General features: G+C 40.0%; 2 protein-coding genes across 2 annotated transcripts; both read right to left on the reverse strand.

The window, feature by feature from the left end:
* Nucleotides 1-1,848: 1,848 nt before the first annotated feature.
* On the reverse strand, nucleotides 1,849-12,610 carry LOC126980306 (transmembrane 9 superfamily member 2-like). Its single transcript, XM_050830043.1, has 14 exons — nucleotides 12,320-12,610; nucleotides 11,358-11,425; nucleotides 9,902-9,998; nucleotides 9,652-9,787; nucleotides 9,390-9,511; nucleotides 9,120-9,243; nucleotides 8,680-8,819; nucleotides 8,196-8,375; nucleotides 7,563-7,707; nucleotides 7,098-7,275; nucleotides 6,610-6,769; nucleotides 5,972-6,235; nucleotides 5,423-5,594; nucleotides 1,849-5,265 (listed from the first exon to the last, which is right to left on the reverse strand). Exons 1-14 carry the CDS (start codon nucleotides 12,440-12,442, stop codon nucleotides 5,198-5,200), a joined length of 1,977 nt encoding a protein of 658 aa, XP_050686000.1. The 5' UTR covers nucleotides 12,443-12,610; the 3' UTR covers nucleotides 1,849-5,197.
* A 2,135-nt stretch (nucleotides 12,611-14,745) lies between these two features.
* On the reverse strand, nucleotides 14,746-23,938 carry LOC126980307 (phenylalanine--tRNA ligase beta subunit-like). The gene is made up of 10 exons (XM_050830044.1): nucleotides 23,777-23,938; nucleotides 18,968-19,215; nucleotides 18,584-18,713; nucleotides 18,322-18,488; nucleotides 17,755-17,973; nucleotides 17,266-17,462; nucleotides 16,648-16,849; nucleotides 16,217-16,384; nucleotides 15,653-15,860; nucleotides 14,746-15,511 (listed from the first exon to the last, which is right to left on the reverse strand). The coding sequence occupies exons 1-10, from the start codon at nucleotides 23,832-23,834 to the stop codon at nucleotides 15,339-15,341; spliced, it is 1,770 nt and encodes a 589-aa protein (XP_050686001.1). The 5' UTR covers nucleotides 23,835-23,938; the 3' UTR covers nucleotides 14,746-15,338.
* Nucleotides 23,939-23,957: the final 19 nt, after the last annotated feature.

A 23,957-nucleotide genomic window follows, 5' to 3' on the forward strand; every position in this document is an offset into this window, starting at 1 on the left:
ACGGAGCGGCTATTTCATGGGGTGAGTTTCGTCTTGCACCTCGTCTATAGCACAGGGTATCTCAACACAGTAAATCGTGAATGCCAGAAGGAAAATCAGTATATGTTCCTCCTTCAAGCTGAGCGGCGTGAGTGGAGAAACGCGAGATGGCAGTGGTGGTGGAGGTGCAATGTTACCAGCTCTCACTAGACAACCAAAAAACCCTTTCCTGCAACTATAACTGCATTTCTACACCCCATTATTGACTCACGGAGACAACTAATCTCACTCTATAACCCTGTAATATTAGATACGGCTCATAACCCTCAGATTTATTTTAAGAGAAGTGAATCAGTTTTAAGTTATCATCGACCCCTCGGATGCTTCGGGCACTAAGCTCATACACACAGTCACACACACGCACACGGGTACACACATACAAGCGCACACACCTTCAGAAATCGTTAGGGCTAGGCAGCGTATCACTCAGGTTTCATTAGCATTACGGCCCTCTCGATAAATTATGTTCATCACGTTTGCATCTTCAAGCGAGACCTGGAAGATGGTTGCTTGGTCTGCGCGCGCCGAGGAGGAGAGGATGATGAAGGGGAGGAGGAGGAGCTGTTATTTGCTATTTACTGAGCCATGCGAAGACGTCTTAAAGTTGCTTTGTTACTCCAAGTGATTACGATGTTTTAGTCCAGCTGTAATTTCTAATGCGTGGAAAATAGACCGAGCATGTATAAGAAAGGTTCAGAGAGAGGGGAGGAAGGGAGAGATCAGTTAGGATATTGAGGGAAGGTGGAAGGAGGGGAAGAATGAGAAGAGATTTAATAAGGGATGGGAGAGGAGGGAAAGGGTATAGAAGGAAGGAGAATGATAAGAAAGGGTGCAAAAGGAAAGACGAGATATGGAGCAAAAGAGGAGAGGTATGGAAGGAGGGTGGAAGGGAGAGGAATAAGAATGAACAAGAGTACGGAGGAACGATAGGGGGAGGGAGGAGGAAGATTAAAGTAGTAGTTGGAAGCTAAACTAATTACTTTATGCCGCTATCTCGTGTAATTAGTGCTCGTGAGCGGCGCGTTACACATCTGCCCACAATGGATGGCCCCCGGGCGCGGCGTGCAAGAGACCTGTTATACCTGCCGCTGTGATTACCCTCTGCTGCAATAGGAACAAGGGAGGGGGAGAGAGGGAGAGGAGGGATGGAAGGAGGGAGTAGGTACAGGCCGATTATGGTACTTCGACAGATCCCACGGAGCAATTCAAGACCATTACTTTAAACTTGAATGGAAGGTTGGCATGTTTATATATTTTCCACGTCTCCTAGATCATCATATCAAAATAATCCTTCAGAACAATGACAAGGAGGAAATGAGAGGGACAGAGAGGGGGTAGTACAGGCAGTTTATGGTACTTCGATAGTTCCCCTGGCGTAATTAATGGGAGAATTACTATGCACTTCATGACGTGAATGGAGTTTTGTCATGTTCATATATTCCCGAAGTTTTGCGCAACGTCTCCTTTAGAGTCCTTAATAACATCGTCACCCCTTGCTCAGCCCCCTCCAAGCAGCTGACAATAAAAAAAGCTTCAATAAATACAACAGCTTAAATTCGGTCACGTCATTTCTTTGGGCTTTGCTATGAGACGTTCTTGGGATACATTTTCGCCAAAAGATATAATTAATAATACCAGTTTCATCAATATGTTATAACCGATTGATAATAACCTAAAAACAACAAAACTGCCCACTTCATCTTTGCAGGTTAGAGATAAAAGCAGCAGTTGCATAACAAGATTGCCATCACTTCCACACCTCAATCTGATGGCCTCGAACTTTGCAGATTGCGTGGGATGAAACAACAATAACATAGAACCAGTAATATATTCAGTATCACTTGTTACAAAAATATTCGGAGAGTGGCCTCGTCAATCACACAAAATGCCAATAATGAGAAAAATTTGATCCACCTCTGGATAACTACTGACTAACCTGTCTAGATAATGCCCAAGCAATTACTCCTCAATATACACTGAAGTTCCAATACCGTGGGAACTCAAAAGTCTCAGCATCTAAAACAGAAACTCATAATCTGCCTAACCCAAGAAGATTTCAACATTCTGTAATCCAGCAGCAAACATAACAAAAAACTTTTTAATTATTGCCCCCAACACTTTTTTCAACCTATTTAAACAACACAAAGAGAACAATAAATTGCGCTGTATAAATGCAGTTAATAAGTAATTGCCATCCTCACATTACATATGAACAAGAACATTAGGTGCCAGTGAGCAATTGACTCATCCAGACACTCCACACATTTATCAGGACCTGCTCCACTGCTTTTTAATGAACATAAGAAACTAGTGAAAAATTATTATTATTATTACTGCAGAACTAAAGTTTAAAACTATCTTCTTGGACAGATAACTCTGACACTTTGAGAAACTCCTCCAAACTCAAATATAATCAATACATTAATTACCTTTGTTCCCTATTAGAATATTAACATGGGATGAAAATGTGTATGTTAGAAATTTAAGCATTGCACAAAAACACAATGCTAATTGACCCAAAACTTATGAAACTGATCTTTTGGATTAAATGGTACAAAAGAAATCAAGCATCTCCATATATGGATAACATAAGGCATGTTAAACATGTTACAATAGCTTTTGAAATGCCAAAACCTTGATATTTATGTGTATGCAATTTATTACAGCATAAGGCATAATCTGGCTACTAAACAATTTAATGTGATACTGTTATTACCTGAAGACTTTCTAGAAAGACCATAAAGTACAAAGAAAGGTGATCAAGTCTATGTTATTCATAGGGGAAAAAGTGCAAGAGCACACACACACCCAGACACACACACATGCACACACAAACACACACACTATCTTCAGCATCTCAAGACACCTGACACAATCATGGCCCAACACCCACCTGTAGCAACTGATCTGAACTGTGTTAGCATCAAAGGTTCAAATGAAGGTTCATGGCTGTCTGGCAATGCAGCAAGGTACTGAAGAGTCTCATTAAGAACCAAGGCCTGTGGGACTTATCTGTAAAATGTGCTCTGAATGTGAACATCCAAGAAAACTGATGAAAAAAAGAAAATGCAGTAGAAATCAGCAAACCACTCTTTAGAACTGGATTAAATAAATTACACCAATAGCCCTTATGCTAGCAAAATATCAAACTAGTCATATTAAACATACACCTCATGCTATCATATGATGAAAACTATGTACATAATCACACTGAAAACTAGACCAAACTGAATGTCACACTAGCTTAGGTAATGCAGTGGTCACAGCAACACGTCACACTTTAGCAAAAATCATTTACACACAGTGCTAACAGCAATGTACTGAATAACCCTTTTTCACTTTAATGCCATATCAATAAAACTTCATTAGGAAGAAAAGCTCAGTAATGTCATCTTATTTTGTGCACACTGAGCATCACATACACTTCTTACACTACCCCAAACTTTCATAGGATAGATTTTTTTAGGTATTATTAACACCTAAAAACTTTTCTGAACAAAACCAACAAAAGCTGGTTCTTTGTATTTACTTATGAGGTTAATATAAATATCTGCTCTTATGTCACACCAAACTGTTCCCAATGATTTTAAAAATAAATTAAAAGTGATAGCTAAAAGGTTTGAAATAAACATAGTTTTCTACAAAGGAGAATGAGTTAAAAATATTGTTTTCTGAATCACACTGCTAAAGAAAAATCAACCAGTTTCATATTAATAGCTGAGCAGTTACATTGCTGAATAGAAAATACCACGGAACAGTGGATTCAGTTGGTCTAATGATTAGAGATGTTTAAGAAAACATCATACATTTATATATTCTGGTGTACATTATCAATGCCAACTTCATATATATTTATAACTCTTACTTCACTATAAAACCTATTACTGTAATTTTATTTAATATTTACAGCAAAGATTCCTCATTTATATGCAATTTAACTGCTGCAGCAAATACCATCTCTAGTCCATGTGGAACATTTCCTTGCTTTCTTTAAACATTATTGTAATATTATGATCTGGGTAGAAAACATCACTGAAGGACTTCAAATCTGAACAAAGAAAAATAAATTGTTGATACTAAAAAACTATGTATTAAATTTAAATAACATTTCTGATAACGTAAATCTATTAAATATATAATTCCCTTCATATTATGACTGACACATAAATACTCTGTGTTAGCTGCAGGTAAATTTCTACTAGTTTTCAAAAGTAAACTATGTCTGCCAAAATGGCCCCAGGGCACCAGTGATGACAAAAATGGGCAGCATGCCTTACTAGTCTCCAAGTCCTTTTAGACATAGTTTAAATAGTACAATGTAAAAAAAATGCACTACAATCATATTCTATTTATTATCATTATCTATTTCTGCAAAAACTTCCACTGAGCCATGACTCTTGTTCACTTATGTACAAACAAGTATGATGAATGATGGGATGCAAAAACATGAAATATACATGGTAGGGGTTGGGCACTTTTGAGAATACTATGTGGAAGGGCAGGATTTCCAACACTCAAAAAGCCCCAGGAAGGATCTGACATAGGATCATAAGCAGAAAATGAATGTGATTACTTTCAAATGACTACTGCATGTGGATAATTAATCTATCTATGCACAATGTAGTTCATCTTTATGGAGAGAGATATATAAAAAGGTAGATAGACAAAGATAGATAGAAAGAGAGAGAAAATAATGATACTACTTTACTAACTTATAAAGCGGGATATAAAATTAATATCTGAATACTATCTAACCAATATATCAACCCAAAAAAGAATAAAACAAAACATAAGGAAATATTAATAACTATTAAAGACTATACCCTCCAAACTTTAAGTATGTTGATTTTGAATTATCTGCAAAGTATAATATAAAACAGCTACCAATGATATCTATAAAGTAACTTGATGTATGATGAAATCTTACTGTGTAGTTTTAACAAAATGCATATGTTAACACCAATATTCCAAGCCCTGCCAGTGCTTGCCTGCCAGGTTGCCACTATCCTTCAAAATGTGTGCTTCAGGGAGCTACTACTGTATTTAAGTGAGATAACCTCTGGGATGAATGTTCATTGCTGTATAAACCACTGTGGATTCCTTACCCAAGCCAGAGCAGGCTGGGACCTTGCATAACAACTTGAGTTTTTACAGGATGCTAATCCACCTTCACAACACTGTAGATCTTACGAACAAACCAGAAGCAAGCGATGAACCCAATGGTACCTGTGAGTGGGGGTTGTGGACTGTTAACCTCTCATTTAAATAATCAATAAAAATATCAACAAAGGATTGTAATTTAAGGCTAACTTACATACACAAAATATAATAATAGAAAATATTATATTTTGTCATAATTGCATCACACGAGCCAAATTCCTACCTGTGAGGACGAAGAAGAGGAAGACCATGATGAGGGTGTACCCAAAGTACAGCATAGTGGACACAACACCATGTATGCTCAACTTGCTGAAGAAGTAGTGGATGCAGTAGATGAACAGGTAGAAAGCTGTGCAGCCAGATGTGAGGAAGCTGCGCCACCACCAGTGGTAATCCTGAAGTTAAAAGTCTTATCATTCATGTGCACTCATTACAGCATTTTGAATATCTCTCAGACTTGATGCCTACTCTGCACTGTAAGGGTGCTACAACTACAAAGGATTGTTTCCATTCTATGGAGGAAAAATCTAAACTGAACTTTGTGCCATAATTCACTTGGAAATATGCTGAAATAAACAGAGCATTTATATAAAAATCACATTTATCTATCCATCTACATCACTCCTACTTCCCAAATTATTTATTAATTTATATATTATTATTATTATTATTATTTATTTATTTATTTATTTATTTTTTTTCAGAAAGCACAATCTGCTATTTTGCTGATGTCTTCCTACCAAATTCTTCATCAACTTTCATGTGTCATTACCTCAGCACACAGGTGGAAGTAACAGAGGAGCACAGTGGTCTCAGAGCAGGTGACCACCAAGATGAGGAACACCAGGAACAGGAAGCCAAACATGTAGTATGTCTGCGATGACCAGATGGAGTTGAGGATGAAGAACAGCTGGATGAAGATGCAGCCGAAGGGCAGCACCCCGCCCATGATGATGCCCGGCAGAGGTCGGGTGTACATACTCTGCTCAGGGATCTGCCTTGGGATCTGGTTTGTCCGCACTGGGTTCTCCAGACACTGAACCAGGTAAGGAAGAATGTGGTTAATATTTCTATCTAATCCTTAACCACTGTCATGAGACAAAGCAATTACACATGTGCAATAGGATATTAATAATACCCCAATAATCATATCTGCCTTACAGTAAGCTTCAATAATAATTTGACTCCTAATTGTTAAAAAAAAAAAAAAAAAAAAACGAAAAAAACTTTCATAGTAATAGTATTTTCATCTTCACAAATCAATTTGGACTGATACATAAGATACAAAAAGTGATCATGAGCTAAATGAGTGATATTTTACTAAAACATGAAACAAAAATAGAATTATACTTTTTTTTCTTCATTTGAATGAGTAAAGTACAGCACAATGCAGCCCCTCCTATCACCTACCCTCTTTCTGTATCCAAAGAAGGAGCCAACAAAGGTGAGTGGCACAGACACCAAGAACCAGAGGGACAGGAGGGCCAGCAGGGTGGTGAAGGGGATGGCAGCACTGGACCCTTTGTACCACAGCATCAGGTTCATGATGAAGAACAGGCCAAACACAACACTGAAACCAAAGCATCACCATAAAAAGCAGCAGAACACATTATTTTAAAAGAAGCAGCATTTCTTTAACGCATAATATACTGTTTTATTAGTTATGAAAAAAGTTCATTTATTATTATTACATCCCCATCAACAGTTCCTCCAACCTGACTGATATTGAGAAGTTTAATGTGTCCTATATGTGGTTTACCTGCTTCAATTTTCCATCTCTTTCTACATCAGAATTTCCTTTGTGTCTAATATATTTCGAGATACAACTTCATTCAGTACTAACTCTCTCAGCAATACCCCATCTCCCTAACTTGTCAGGAACACAGGTTGTCGCATACCCTGGGCAGAGCATTGATGTCAGCAGAACATTTGTCTTCCACTTTTCACCGCCAAAGCTCTTGTAGAGGCGGGCGGCAACATAGCCAGCCGGGAAGCCAAGACAGACGTACAGCACCATTGCACAGGTCATTAGGGCTCCACGGTTAGCCGGTGAGAGGAATCCAAGGCAGGCAAAGACTGTAAAGTGACTCCTTGTAAGAACATTTGCTCTCAGATGTGGATCACTCAGTTAATAAGCTGTGTCTTGTGGAAGGTGAAAGTAAAGGAATAGGAAAAAAAATCAGAAGTAAGATTGAAATACAGATGCACAAAATAACAATATCACTGTAAGCATTACCAATCATTCCATTGGATAACTATTGAACAAAAGCAGCATACACTTTTAGGAATTATTCAACAAAAATGAAAGTTCAAATTTAAACTCCCTATACTAAATAGGTGAGACTGCAGGCCGAGGCACCTACACAGTGTGATGAGCGTCATGATGAACACCTGGGTCCCGGAGCCCACCAGGACGGACAGCAGCATGCCTCGGCGTGGCGGCCTGAACACATCACCATGGACAAGCTTCCACCCGTACTCCTCATGAGCATCCTCCCCAGCGTCAATCTGTGGAACAAACACGTTACTGATATGTAGGTGCCAAGCAACAGACACAGGCTTAGTCTTGGCACAACAGACCCTGGACAGATACAGATTTACAGTTGTACATATAAACATGGGCACATGAGCATGTACTCAGACATACATGCACACATTTACAAATTTATAAATTAGAGCAAAATGGAAAAAGTAGATAATGAGGAGTTACTACTAAAAGAAGGAATAAACACCAGGAGCACAAGAGGACACAGTAAAAAATTGAGGAAAGGAAGATACCAGAGAGACATAAAGAAATATAGCTTCCCACAAAGATATATAGAGGTTTGGAACAGACTAAGTGAGGATGTAGTATCGGCGAAGAGTGTGCAAAACTTTAAGGAAAAGGTTGGACAAATACAGATACGGAGACAGGACCACACGAGCATAGGCCCAAGCCCTGTAAAACTACAACTAGGTAAATACAAAAGGGGGAATAAAAAAAAGGGATTTATCACCTGGTTGTATCGGGCAATATCCTTATGCAGTGTGCGAAGCATGATCATTGCCACCATTCCGGAGAGGAAGAGCACAATGACCAGTGAGTTGAGGATGCTGAACCACTGGATGTTGGTGTGAGGCATGGAGTCCAGGATGTAGTCCCAGCGAGAAGACCAGCGGATGTCAGTATTACTTTTCTGTGTGGAAGACAGGTGTTGCTACGTATTCAATAGCTCTCTCTTTCTCCCTCTTTCTCTCTCTCAACATTTTTAGCATTAATGAAGACATGAAAGCATTACAAATTTTACTAAAGAGGTAGTTTGTTTTGGCTTCTCCATAAATTTCCAATGCATCAATGAGTTTACAGCAATGCATAAAAATGACCCATGGGTTGAAGAATAATTACAACTTTGAATCTATATTAACAAATACCAACATCAGTAGAAAATATAAAACATGCACTGGGCAATGGGAGAAATTATGGCTAACTAGAAAACTTACAGAAAACATAACACTGTATGTGTATGTGACAGTAACGTCTTCTTTGAAATCACTGGGAATGCCCATGACCTCTTGGCTCTCGCAGGCCTCCTTGCCACCACCCTGGTTGTGCTTGATGCTCCTCAGGGTGACACGCACAGCTGCAAGGCAAGGAAGGAACTGAAGAATGTGAGGCAATAACTGAATTTTTCTGGAAATATTAACAACAATCAAAACAAACCTTCAAGACAGAAATGAAAATTAAGTCCTTGCTTTAGAAATAGGAAACATCAACCAGAGGGATAAGATCAGCTTTTGGAACCAACGTCATAGAAATTCACATATTTTTTAACCCTCTGAAGATTTGGGATAACTTTTAATGCAACAAGTCAACAGTGGAAATTTCCACCTCAGATATATAAGGCTATGTGTAGTGAAACAAGAAAGGACATTCTACTCACACAGAATACGTCCTCCGGCACCGCTGAAGGCATTGCCCCAATTCTCATTATCCCCACTGTGGTAGGTGATGTTCAGGTCCACGTGATTGAAGAGGTAGTATGTATTCCTCTCCTTGTATCGAGCCTGTGCAGTCGCCACGGAGAAATGATTGAAGAGTAATTAAAAGACAAGACAAAAGTAAAAATAGAAACCCTTTAATATTGACAAACCATCAAGTCAATTTTTATGATATGCATGCAAGAGATGGAAAAGGAAACTAGAATACACACATCCATGACACAAGCATCCTTGCGTCGGTAACCAGCGTCGACAAAACAGCCGACGGGATGACCAGTGGCACAGAAAACATTGCCGCCATCCACTTGGTAGCACCAAGTGACCGGCATGTTGTCTGGAAGTGAAGATCAAAAATGGTATAAGAGATACAACATGGTACTACTAACAGACCACAAAACTACCCAATCACTAAACCCCACAAAGACATCCATACCTCAGCCCACAAACACACCATAAAGTTGTTCTGTTACTGACCCACAATCCAGTGGTGATAGTAGTTGAGGTTCATTGCACGCTTCAGATCATTCAGCTTCTTCTTGTCCTCTTTGTCACTTGTTTTGTATGACTTGGAGCAAACTTTGACGCAGTTTTGATTTTTCATGAATTCAATCTGAAATGTGAAATGAAACAATGAGGGTGAAAAAAATCATAGGCAGTATTACCATTACATAGTTAGCAGGGCAGTTCACACTGTATCAAAACCACAATTATGATGGCAACTCACCGAGTACGGGGATGGCTGAATGCGCTCTCCAAAGACCACCTGGCCCAGGTTCTCCACTATTGTATCAGGTTTTTCAGTTGCTTGACAGAAATCAAAGCTGTTGGGGTAAAATGGTATTGCAGTGTATTGCTCATCGATCATAAAGAGATACTGCAACCCTGTAATGTAAAGGAATCTTACTCTGTTTCTCTTAAGTAATGTAAATATGTAAATAACACCATCAATACAGGTAACTCTCGATTTACGCGAGTTTGGTTTACGCGTTTTTGAAATAACGCGGGGTCCAAAATCCAAATAAATGTTTAATTTACACGTTTTTTTCTCTTATACGCGATATTTTATGGATTGGCCACCAGATGTCTCACGCAACTGGACTCACACGGCGCCGCGGCCACACAACTGAGCTTAGTTCTTTCCGCGCGCCACTTGAACAGCAATACAGTCCCCATGCTGCCATGCTACTCAACAATAGGGATGGGCAGGTACCAGTACCAGTACCAATACTAGCCAGTCACTCATGGTGTCCCTCATTTCTTCCTCACACGAGTGAGGCTGAGATTGAGTGCCTGAGTGGATATCTCGGTGATATGGATATTCTCTCTCTCTCTCTCTCTCTCTCTCTCTCTCTCTCTCTCTCTCTCTCTCTCTCTCTCTCTCTCTCCACTGAATGAAGTGAATATTTATTTTTCGATAAAAACCTACCTCTTGTTTGATTTACATTGTTTTTGATTTACGCAACCTCTTCAAGGAAACAATATTCGCGTAAATTGAGAGTTACCTGTATTATCATACCCTCTGGCATCTTTTTTTTATTATCAGCTAATATAAAAGAAAACTGATCACAATAAAATAAATTTATCACAAATGAGAGGTAAGGCAACACAAATTTTGGAAACAAAGATATAAGAAAAGCAGTGACCTGATAAGATAAACACAGTTCTAACGGAGTGTATTATCTTGGATCAGCACCTGCAATGTGAGAGCAACAAACAATGAACTAGAATAATAATCTTTGGGAGGCCAAAATTATTGATTTAAAGCATGAAAGTTGACGAGACAACACAGCAATAATGGATGCCAACATTGCCTTCAGACACAATGTAAACAAAATTTATAGTTATAGAAATTATAATTAATCAACAATGCATCAAATAAAAAATGCTTGAAACAAAATTAGAATGACTGGAAGAGAATGCAATTGAATAAGAGATGGAGAATCAGTGTCAATATATATATATATATATATATATATATATATATATATATATATATATATATATATATATATATATATATATATATATATAATTATTCTTACAGCACTATTCATTGGTATATTTATAAAATCATACATTTAAGGATAATGATTATGTGCCTCCTCTGGGGAGTTCCTGAAGGGAACATGGCATCAGAGTCACTGATCAATAATGCCAGTAACTGTCCCTGAGATACTCACTGGGCATACTCATAAGGGATGATAGACTCCTCGGAGTTCAGCCGATTCACGTAGAGTGGCACTGACGACTGTGAAAAGAAAACAGATTAACATTCCTTTATCTGAATTGACACATGAATTGTATAATTTAAACTCAGCTTTTTAAAGCTACATAATGACCACAATGTAGCTAATTTAGTTATTAATTTACTTTTGGCAACAAAATTCCTGGACAAGCATCCTGTGTCCCTACATGTTGAACGAGAACACTTAACGGTAAATATGGAGATTCACTATGCGCCTCCAATATTGCCCCCACGAGAATAATAACCTTTCCAAGGCCTCAGATACTGTTGTACTTCTCTAGTTTAACTGGCACATCATACATGTGGGGGGGGGGTCTAGGAGAGGGCTTGAGGGGGGCAAAACCCCTTATGTAAACTTCGGTTGGAGTAGTTTAAATATGCTCCCCCAACCAAAAAAAACGATTTCCCACAGGTCCCCCCGAGCTCATTAGGGGAAGGGGATTAAGCCTTTTTCTTTACTTTTGCCTTCATATTATGGTTGAGACATGTATTTCGTCCCTTAACTATAATAAAGAGGTGTAACATCGTATTTTAGAGGCGCGGAGTCAATCTCCACAATTACCCACTTAACTTGAAGCTGATACTATCCAAACCTTACAACTGCCCCAGCTATTGACTCCAAGGATTACATGACTGGCCTGACATTTATTCTTCTGTCCACCAAATTCATGCATGGAACACTTCACTCTAAAGGTGATACATTCTTGCAACGGTGGCTGCCCAAGCCGGTGCCCCCAAGGATGACATGACTGACCTGACACTTATGCTTGTCCACGCCTTTGAGACAGGTGACGTGGGAAGGGTGGAAGGCCCCTAAGCTACACCAAATTCCTGGACAAGCGCTCTAAGCTGATACCCCCAAGCAATTATTACTGCCCCAAGGAAGACATGACTGACCTGACACTTATTCTCGTCCATCACGCCTTTGAGACAGTAGTTGACGGGGGCCAGACCGGGGAGGTAGAAGGCCTGTGCAGCCCCTACCGCCAGGACGGCCGCCACCAACGCCACACGGTTCATGGCCTCAGCTTCCTGTAGGACACACGCGACTCAGGGCACCTCAGCAGGGCATTAATGGCTGGGGAAGGACTATTTGGCTGGCGTGTTGTCCTGGAGCGGCGGCGGCCAATGCCTGTGTTATCGGTGACACGTCTACGGGCGGCCGCTGGAGGGATGCACTGTTGCCACCACCCCGACACCTGCACACCCCTCGCACCTTTTTTTATCCTTTTTTTACGTTATACTCTTAAATCACGATATAATACCTGACTTTATGCGTCTTGTAGCTTATTCTAAATTTGTCTGGGTATGATAGGAATGTGAGGATAAGCGTGTATCGATGGGGTACCGTGATAACTGTATTGCACGTCAGCAAGCACATTTTTTCCCCCTATTTTGACGTAATAAACTTAAACCGCGATATAATACCTGACTTTATGCATCTTTTAGCTTATTTTAAATGTGTCTGGGTATGATAGGACTGTGAGGATAAGTGGGTTTTAATGGGGCACTGTTATATTTGTATTGCACACCAGGCACATCATTTTTTTCCCTATTTTGACGTAATAAACTTAAGCCGCGATATAATACCTAACTTTATGCATCTTTTAGCTTATTTTAAATGTGCCTGGGTATGATAGGACTGTGAGGATAAGTGGGTTTCAATGGGGTACTGTTATATTTGTATTGCACACCAGGCACATCGTTTTTCCCCTATTTTGACGTAATAAACTTAAACCGCGATACAATACTCGACTTTATGCCTCTTGTAGCTTGTTTTAGTTGTAATAAATTTGAAAGAACTATGAGAATAAGCGTGTATCAATGGGGTATAGTGTAATATTGGTGTCTTGAAGAAACTTAAACCGTAATATGATTCGTAACTTTATGGATTCTTAGCTTATCATATATTTGTCTGGGTATGAGAGGAATTTGAGGATAAGCGTGCGTTAATGAGGTTAAGTGGAATATTGCATGATTTAGCTCAATAATAACACTATGCAACGTGGGAGTTTTTTGTCCGATTCCCTTCATCCTTTATGCAGCAGCGACTATGTTTGTCATTTTCGTGCTTAAATCATTGAAGAACTTTAAATATCCCAACCAAAAGCAGTGTATTATGTTAATAAGTCTCGGCTCTATTACTCTCATAGCTCAGAAACGAATATCAGAGGTTGGTTATAACATGTGGAGTAATGTTTCGGAGGCCGCCCCACACGTCAACAAAATCTCGCACCTCTCGTGGTCCAGCAGGTGTGCCTCGTCAAATTACTCACACTTACTCACTAAAGACCTCCTTGACTACCCACGCACTACTATGATTATCGGCATATTCTATAATAAAACATGGTGCGATTATTCTTTCGTTGTAAGGGAGCGGAAACAGTTGTCCATATGATTATTCGCGACTTTTTCCTCACTGATTTCCACGTCTACTATGTTTTTTTTTTTATTAAGTTCATTTTAGTTGAGGCAAGGGCATTTCTAACCACTCTCAGCTTCCATTCTCTATTGCTAATTATGCCTAATCTGTTTTACCTTGCAAATGTTAAGTCCTTAAAATATTCTAACCATATGATCCCATCTAATAGCAGAAATGATAATGATAATAATAATGATAATAATAATAATATTAGGTAATGCTCCAAAGTGCCAATTCTTCCACAAAATCAATATTATGCCATTACTGTGAGGTCAATGACAGTGGCATAAACTTAACTCTCTTATCATCTATTGATTGATTGCTTATTGTTGCAGGTAAACAACAAGGGAGAAGGGAGGAACATGCCATCCCAACCCCCAGGCAGGACAGAGTGTGATTATACAACTATTAATACATGTGTAGGTAGCACCAGGAAACTAAAAAGATACAATGGTAGGGAGGAAAGCACAACACCCCTCTCAAGATCATATCGAAGAAAGTAAAGTTTGAAGTTTCCTTTCGAGTCATTCTACAGATTTCAGGTGTTCCATGGACAGTGGCATAAAGTTTGTTATACAGCCATGGATCCAAATCAGAACGTGACCTATCTGACAAATATGAATGCTGGGCTGTACCTGGCTCATTAAGAAGACACAGGTCATCCTCATAATGCATCATACCAGTGGATGATCTACCAGTTCAGCAAGATACCTTGGCTTGTCAAATTTGATAACCTTGAAAGTCATGAGACACAACTTCTATTTTTACCTCCACTGGCAGACCATGCAGTTCATCGTGATATGAAGTATACTTGGGTTCTTACTGAAATTTATGAAATAACGAAACAAACTCCTGCAGAATAAATCTTAATTATTTTCAAAGGCTTATAAAAATTACTTACTTTCATAAATACTTTATATATAAAACTTTCACACATTCAAGATTAAATAAATCTTACTTGCACATCATATACCCCAAAATAACTACATATAAATAACAATTATAAAATTTCTTTGGAAAATACTGAAATCAATTGTATAACACAATGTATATTAACACAAGCTATTACCAACAAATTACCTACTATATGTTCATGGCAAGTGATGACAAGGAAATCTTTTTCATGTTTTTCCCAATCTTGTGTAAATCAATGAAATATATCACCACTTCAGCTCCATTAAACTTCCATATCTTTTGGTCATTGAAATTTGGTCACCCTTCAAAGGTGTGATGGGGCTCTAATTGATTGAAATTAACCACTGAAATCTGATTTCTAGATTATTTACTAAACAGCTTTAATCACTGGAGAAACTTTCAAGATAAAATTTCAAGAAATAAGAAACTAAATTTTAATTATTCTGTTACTCAACTTTAATTTCAAGTTTTGAAATACTAACATAATGATAAGTAACAATTTTTCATTAAACGCCTATCACTCCATGATAGATAAGACTCAGGGAATGGAGATCAAGATTGCATCTAGTCCTCTCAATGTTAGTGGCCAAATTCCGTCAGTTCCATAACTTTTTGAAGGTCAATTTCCAGCACAGCAGCAGGGTTGTTGAGGTTGAAGTTGGTGATGACCTCTGGGTGGATAAGCCCCACACAACCCACATGCGTCCCATTCACCACCACCGCCCCACTGAAGCCAGGGAAGAAGCTGGGGTCTGCAATAGGTTAGGAACATCTTGTACTGTTTGTAAATGGCAATGTGCTGTGCCAAAACTATTCTCTTTCAAAGGATGCTGAATGAGGCAAGACATCAAAATAAACATAGACCAACTTCAAAGTAAAAGATATACACTCACAGTCTTTTCCTTCCAAGTAATACCCTTGGAGTGACCCCTCCTCTGTGAAAGGCACTTTGAGGGCTATCATGATGTTGTCCAGCAGTCCCTGAACCACCTCCATTCCAGCCCTCACGTTGTAGTTGATGGCACACAGATGGCGCTTGTTGCGTGCCCCGGTGCCCTGAGTGGCAATGGGGCAGCTGTCCTTTACTACCACATCAGCAACCTGCAAGTAACCTTCCTTAGTGACTCAGGGGTAAGCTATTAACAGATTTATGGGGATCAATGGTGCCTAATTGACTGGGTGATCATCCCTTTTCAGACCGAAATGTTCTTGCACTCCTTCTTGCTTGACATTTTCAACCTGCGCTATTAACAGATTTATGGGGATCAATGGTGCCTAATTGACTGGGTGATCATCCCTTTTCAGACCGAAATGTTCTTGCACTCCTTCTTGCTTGACATTTTCAACTTGCTTTTGACAAAGGCCATTTTGACTTGCCAACCCAACTATAGAAAATAGGGGCAAGATGATGATGATGATGAGGAGGAGGAGGAGGAGGATACAAATTTGCCAGTTACCTCAAACATGCGCAAGGGCAGCGAGATGTGCTTGTTGGCCGCCACCGTCTTCAGGATCCCCGGGAGAAGGCTGGTGCGCAGGGCTTCACACTCCATAGTTTTAGGGTTGCCGATTCTTACAAACTGCTCCTTTTCCAAATTGATTTTCATTTTCTCTCCCATGTCTGACTATAAATACATGAAAAAACAATGGATTTCAGTGTTACATTGAACTGCACTGAGATGTAGAGATTTGATATACAATGTCTATATGCCTGACATAATGATGACCTAAAAGAAAGTAAAGGCTGAAAACCACCTACCCAGAAACAAATTTATCCACCTACTCATGCAAGGTCTCACTTCCTCACTACCTCACATTTTTTTCTGGGTAACCAGTTCACCAGAAAATGTAGGCAATTGCATGGTAATGGTGCTATAACAAGTCTTACCTTGGAACACAAAGAAAATGTAGCAACCTCGATGTAATTATTCTGAGACAGCAATAACCTCATTTTATCACTGTGATAATTCAGCTCAAACTCTTGGCCAACAGTGTTGGTGGAGGGCATATGCATGTCATCCCTGAGGCGGTCGAACCCATAAGCCACAGCAAAATCCTCAGCTACATCGCAGGCGTGTAAAATGTCGTACCTGGGGAAAGAAGGCATGGATTTCAGATATATATAATCATGGAAATCAACATTAAGCATAGCTTTGAAAATTTGCTCTACAGTTAAGCATATGTGGTAAAAGTGTGGCAATAGTCCAAGGCAAGTACTGAATACTGAATATTGCCTGTTTGGTTAATGTCCTGGAACAGGTTGTGGCACCCGAACAGTAGCAATTCCTTCCTGGACTTTTGTGGTTCCCAGACTTGTGCTCCCACCCTACTAGTCTGGGAAACTGAGGGCCAAGTGTACTTTGTAATTGCTTATTTTAGATGATTTCCACTTAAATATGAAAAAAAAGCCCCCTTAAAAAAAATTTAAAAAATAAAAGTGGGTTGGGCTAAAAAAAAGTAAATAAATAAATAAAATAAATAAATAAATAAATGAGGGTTACCCCACCTTGTGGGAGGCACTTCAACCATGAGTGTGTCTGGTCCCGCTGGCTTGGCTGAGAGGCTCATGGACTTGAGGAGAGCAACCATGCTCTCTGCACTCTCCTCCACTCCTGTCAGTATATTGCAATAGGAAACTGAAGTCTCTTGTTGGCGGTACTGCAGGGTGGGGTACTGTATCTTCTCTCCATCAGGATATTCAACCTAAAACATTCATTGTATTAGACATTAAAGTCACTCACCTACAGTCTTCAAAGAAATTACCTTACTTCTATTGATGATGGCTCCTAGAGGCCCTATCAAGAGGATAACAGGCATAATTATATGGCATAGAATATATGAAACACAGATACATCACTTTTATGTACATCACTTGTAACATAATGTCTGCTTGAGTGTATAAATAATAGGGGATAGGCCTGTCAACTCCTGACACTGCTAATAAGGATTAAATAATTTTGAAAAACTTAGGCCTGTTAAAAGTATTAGAACATACCTGTACAGGTTCTGCTGTGAAGGGTTTCTCACAATAACCTGAGAACATGCAAATTAAGGTGTCCAACACAATCTGAGCCTTGTGGCGATCAGTAGCAGTGCATTCAATGAACACGTTGCGGGTGTTAAGGGTGATCTTGGAGTGGTTGCCGTTGATGATAGGAGGCAGCGAGAGGACAACACCTTTCTGGTCCAGGATCACCGGGTACACTGGCTTGTCCTGCACAGAAAAAAAAAAAAAAAAAAAAAAAAAAACATCAGTATAAATGCTCTTTACTTGTGCAGCTTCATGCATCCTCAAAAAAAGTGAGTTAAGTATGAGGAAGCCATACCTAAGTGTTATCATTACAAGTCTGTCAAGGTTTGTAAATACAGTAACTTGACAAACAGCATGGGGAAAAGTAAGATCATGACAGTACAAAAGAAATAACAGGTAAACTATAACTTTCAGAAGCCCCTGAAGTGACTGTATAATACATTTGTTATGTAAAAAAAAAAAAATTACTAATAGATTTTTTACATACTTTTTGGTTACAAAGAACATTCAGCCTTCTGGATGACACCCTACCTTAATGATGGGCACAAAATCCCTGAGGTGGAGGTCGTGTGAATACTTCTCCAGCAGAACATCAGACCGGAACACTTCAGTCTGATTCAGAGGCACAAAAGAGATGTCCTTGGGTGGCTGTGCATCATAAATGAATGGTCCAGTGATGGTGTCCAGGTCATGAGTGCCTACAGGAAAGGAAGGCAAAATGAACCATTACCTGAATGACTCTATATAAATAATGAAAATTACTTTGGGACCATATCTAAATTATGTAACTCACCAATAGCCACAAGAGTACGTTTCCGAGCTATGTTATGGTGTAGCTTGTCCTGGAGGTCGATGAAGGAATCATACACAGCTTGGGTGAACCTGATGTTGCGTAGGACAGCACCAACAACATACGGACGAACCTGAGAGTGTAGAGTATGCTGGTAATTACTACTTACCCATTTATTTTTGCTGACAAATGATAAGAATACATAAATAAAGAAACAGAAAATAGTAGCCCAGTCATTATTTTTTTCTATAATATCTTAATAAATAAATCTACAGCAAGCTCTGCAAATTACTAGTCAAAGCAGTAAAAATAAATATTCACGCATTTTCAACATGTAAAAATAATTATATTCAGAGTGATCTAGAAACAAATGCAAACAGTTTTAACCTGAGCAACTGCAGGCTTCACGATGAGCTTGTACTTCTCTGGTTCCTTGGCTGGCAACAACTGGTACCTCGGGGGAGACTCGAGGCCCAGATAAATGCGCAGACTGCGAGCGATTCCTTCAATACAGAGCAAGTCATAGCGATTGGCACCAACCTCTATCTTGAAGGACACCCCCGTCTCAGTGTCGTCCACTACATCATCAATCTCCAGGCCAAACTTGAAGCATAACTCATCGAACTCTTCATCAGCTGTGGAAAAAAAGGTGTATGTAAGGGTTGTATATTAAAACATTTCGTCGCCCAAGTTCACATATTTGACAAGGCTTTCGTAGGAGTTTCAGGCATTTCCAGGAGTGGTTTTATGACCCTGGTGATAATTTGACCCTTCCTCTGTACCATGAACCTAAAGAAACACTCATTAGAACCTGATTAACCCCCTCTTTGACCTTTAGAAATAGTTGATGTGAGAACTGAAAGTGTCTTATAATACCGACCTAAATATAATAACTTCTCTTCAGGCTTAATCTAAAAACTTCAATTGTGTTCAGCTAGATTTGGAGTATAAGGGGAAGGGGTTGCAGGCCCCACCCTAACCAATCCAAATCAAGTACTGGGCTTCCTGTGGGCCATGGGAAGGGACACAGAACCTTTCACATCAAAATATATCAGAAAAAAAAATTCATGTCCATCGTGTAGGCCATGGGGAGGGACACAGAACCCTTCACATCAAAATATATCAGAAAAAAAAAAAAAAGTTCATTGTGTAGGCCATAAGGAGAGACACAGAACCCTTCACATCAAATATATATATATATATATATATATATATATATATATATATATATATATATATATATATATATATATATATATATATATATATATATATATATATATATATATTATATATATTTATTATTATTTTTTTTTTTACAACAAAGGAGGCAGCTCAAGGGCACAAAAAAAGGGAACAATAATTAAAAAAAAGCCCGCTACTCGCTGCTCCTAAAAAAGAATCAAAAGAGGTGGCTGAAAGAGAGGTCAATTTCGGGAGGAGAGGTGTCCTGATACCCTTCTCTTGAAAGCATTCAAGTCGTAGGCTGGAGGAAATACAGATGAAGGAAGATTGTTCCAGAGTTTACCAGCATGAGGGATGAAAGAGTGAAGATGCTGGTTAACTCTTGCATAAGGGGTTTGGACAGTATAGGGATGAGCATGAGTAGAAAGTCGTGTGCAGCGGGGCCACGGGAGGGGGGGAGGCATGCAGTTAGCAAGTTCAGAAGAGCAGTCAGCGTGGAAATATCGATAGAAGATAGAAAGTGAGGCAACATCGTGACGGAATTTAAGAGGTAGAAGACTATCAGTAGGAGGAGAGCTGATGAGACGAAGAGCCTTAGACTCCACTCTGTCTAGAAGAGCTGTGTGAGTGGAGCCCCCCCACACGTGAGATGCATACTCCATACGAGGGCGGACAAGGCCCCTGTATATGGATAGCAAATGTGCGGGGGAGAAGAACTGGCGGAGACGATACAGAAAGCCCAACCTCAAGTAAGCTGATTTAGCAAGAGAGGAGATGTGAAGTTTCCAGTTGAGATTTTGAGTAAAGGATAGACCGAGGATGTTTAGCGTTGAAGATGGTGATAGCCGAGTGTTGTCGAAGAATAGGGGATAGGTGTTTGGAAGATTGTGTTGAGTGGATAGGTGGAGAAATTGAGTTTTTGAGGCATTGAAGGACACAAGGTTCCTTCTCCCTCAATCAGAAATGATAGCAAGGTCTGAGGTTAAGCGTTCTGCAGCCTCCAGTCTGGAGTCATGTACTTCCTGTTGAGAGGGTCTTCTACTGAAAGAAGTTGAATAATGCAGAGTGGAGTCGTCGGCATATGAGTGGACAGGACAGTTTGTTATGGAAGGATCATTGATAAATAACAGGAAGAGAGTGGATGATAGGACAGAGCCTTGTGGAACACCACTGTTGATAGGTTTAGGGGAAGAACAGTGACCGTCTACCACCGCAGAGATAGAACGGCCGGAAAGGAAACTGGAGATAAAGGAACAGAGAGAGGGATAGAATCTGGAAAGAGGCAGTTTAGAAGAAGACTTCAGCCAGACTCCTCTATTTTTTCTTTATATGTCTAGCGCACAAGAGAAAAGTTTCACAAACGGTTAAGAGAGGATGACCAAGAGTCAGTTAAGAGCAAGAGACGCCGCCAGTAACGCGCCTTGCGGAACCCAAAAGCTTCTTTCACTGAAAGGTAGGACTGAAAAAAAACCTTGATAGACAGGAAAAAGTAAAGCTAGGGCAGTAGTTTGGGAAGTTGGAACGGTCACCCTTCTTAGGCACAGGCTGTACAAAGGCATACTTCCAGCAGGAAGGAAAGGTAGATGTTGATAGGCAGAGACGAAAGAATTTGACCATGGCAGGGTGACAGCACGGAAGCACAGTTTCTAAGGACATTAGGAGGGACTCCATCAGGTCCATAAGCCTTCTCCGTGCTGAGGCCAGAGAGGGTATAGAAAACATCATTTGGAAGAATCTTACTAACAGGCATAAAGGCGTTAGAAGGGGGATGAGTAGGAGGAATATGCCCAGAATCATCCAAGGTGGAGTTCTTACAGAAAGTTTGAGCGAAAGTTAAGCCTTAGAGACAGATGAGACAGTGCTGCGTCAGGAGTTAAGGAGAGGAGGAGGGAAAGAGGAAGAAGGTGGAGAGAGATATTTGGCTAGATGCCAGAAGTCAGTGTTGACATTTTCTATTGATAAAAGAAGTATTGGTAAGATGGAGAATAGATTTGTACGATTCGGGCTGAAATGTAAAGGTCATAATTAGCGGGAAAGGCTGCTCTGGAACCTTTTTTTGCCTCCTCTCTATCTTTAATATAACAAACAAGCATATGATTAACCAAGTCTTTTTTGCATGAGAGAGAAAGAAGATGGGATGTATGCCTCCATTCCAGAGACAATCACCTCTGAGATGCACTGGGCACACACAGAGGGTCTCTCCTGGAAGCAGTAATCATTCCAAAAAAGGAAAAGTACATCCTCAGGTCGTCCCACCGAGCTGAAGCAAAATACCAGAAGCATTGCCTCTTTGGTGGGTCCAGAGGATATACAGGAGCGATAGGACAGGAAACAGAAATAAGGTTATGATCGGAGGAGCCCAACGGAGAGAACAGTTTGACATAGTAAGCAGAAGGATATATATATATATATATATATATATATATATATATATATATATATATATATATATATATATATATATATATATATATATATATATATATATATATATATATATATATATATATATATATATATATATATATATATATATACTGTATATATATATATACTTTGTTTACTTTGTTGAATCTCGTTGACTATGGACACAGCTGATCTGGATCTGGATCTGGATACATGATGCGCAGGGCACCCGTACAGGTGCATAACACGCATATTAGTTGGCTGTTGGGGGGACGGGGGAGCCGAGTGTGCAGGGGAGGGAGGTGAATCAAGAGTAATTCTGGATTCTGAGGTGGACCTCCGCTGCTTCCCACTGGCTCCTCTCCTCTTTTGCCTTGGAGACCATTTCCACTGCCACTGGGATAACCTGGCATTGGTGGCTGGTCAGGTACTGTTGACAGCCACTTGTCCAGGTGGTACTTAAAGGTGTCGGGTGCTACTGCAGTCAGGTTCCTTATGCTGGGAGGCACTGCATTGAACAGGCATGCTCCAGTGTGGGTGAAGCTGTTGTGCACGATGGTTTTCACTCTTGAGGACACAACTTCAGTCCTCTTGATGTAGCACAGCCTGCCGCGCCTTGGGTGGTGGTGCTCCTGGAGGCCGGCATTTGGTACCAGCTTCTCGAGAGTTTTCCACGCGTACATGATGGTGTACCTGTCTCGGTGCCGCTGTAATGAGTAGAGATGCAGGTGTTGTAGCCTTTCCCAGTAGTTGAGTTGCTCCAGACCCTTAATACGGCTGGTAAATGCTCTCTGCACTGCCTCTATCCTTGATATATCTCCCACTCTGTGTGGGGACCACAGCTGGCAACAGTACTCCAGCCTAGGGAGCACCAAGGATTTCCACAGTGTCAGCATACAGTCCTGTTTTCTGGTTCTGAAGGTAAGGAGTATCCAACCAGTGAGTCTTCGGGCTGTTGCTGTGATTTTGTCGTACTGCAATTTGAAGGTGGCGTCATCACTCACATACACTCCAAGATTCTTGATGTGGTGTTTGATTTTGATGGTTTGATGGTTGTAGATGTAACTTGTTGTGGTCTTCAGCTCCTGTAGTGGGCCATATCTAAGCGCCTCAAATTTGTCACTGTTTAGCAGCATGTTGTTCTCCTTAGCCCAAGCTATCACTCAGTCTAGGTCAGCTTGTAGCAAGGCAGTGTCACTGTGGGCTTGTACATGTTTAGGGATCCTCGTGTCGTCTGCGAAGGATGTGTGTGTGTGTGTGTGTGTGTGTGTGTATATATATATATATATATATATATATATATATATATATATATATATATATATATATATATATATATATATATATATATATATATATATATATATATATATTATATATAAAATCATACCCATCGTGTAGGCCATAAGGAGGGACACAAATCCTTCCACATCAAAATATATCAGTAAAAATAAAAAAAATTATGTCCATCATACGAGACCACGGGGGGCACCTGTCACCCGGGGCGGCCCTTGCGTCACCCAGCTGTCTGCACCTTCCTGTGGCTGTAATAGGGAAAGACTGGTAAATTAAGGTAAAAAGAAAACTCAGGGAACTTTAACTCACTGTAGGAGCGGCCGATCTTCTTGAAAAGGGCCTCCTTGTTGACGGACACAGTGGGCATGGTGGTGGAGGTGCGTCCGCGTGTCCCCGGCCAGATGTTGTGGTGGAGCTTGAACTTGAGCGTGTGGTGAGAGAGTCGCCCCGTGGATACTGTCACTGTAGGCTTTGGATTGGCGCTCTTCCT

Source organism: Eriocheir sinensis, chromosome 44, assembly GCF_024679095.1.
Source record: "Eriocheir sinensis breed Jianghai 21 chromosome 44, ASM2467909v1, whole genome shotgun sequence".
Classification (NCBI taxonomy): Eukaryota; Metazoa; Arthropoda; class Malacostraca; order Decapoda; family Varunidae; genus Eriocheir; species Eriocheir sinensis.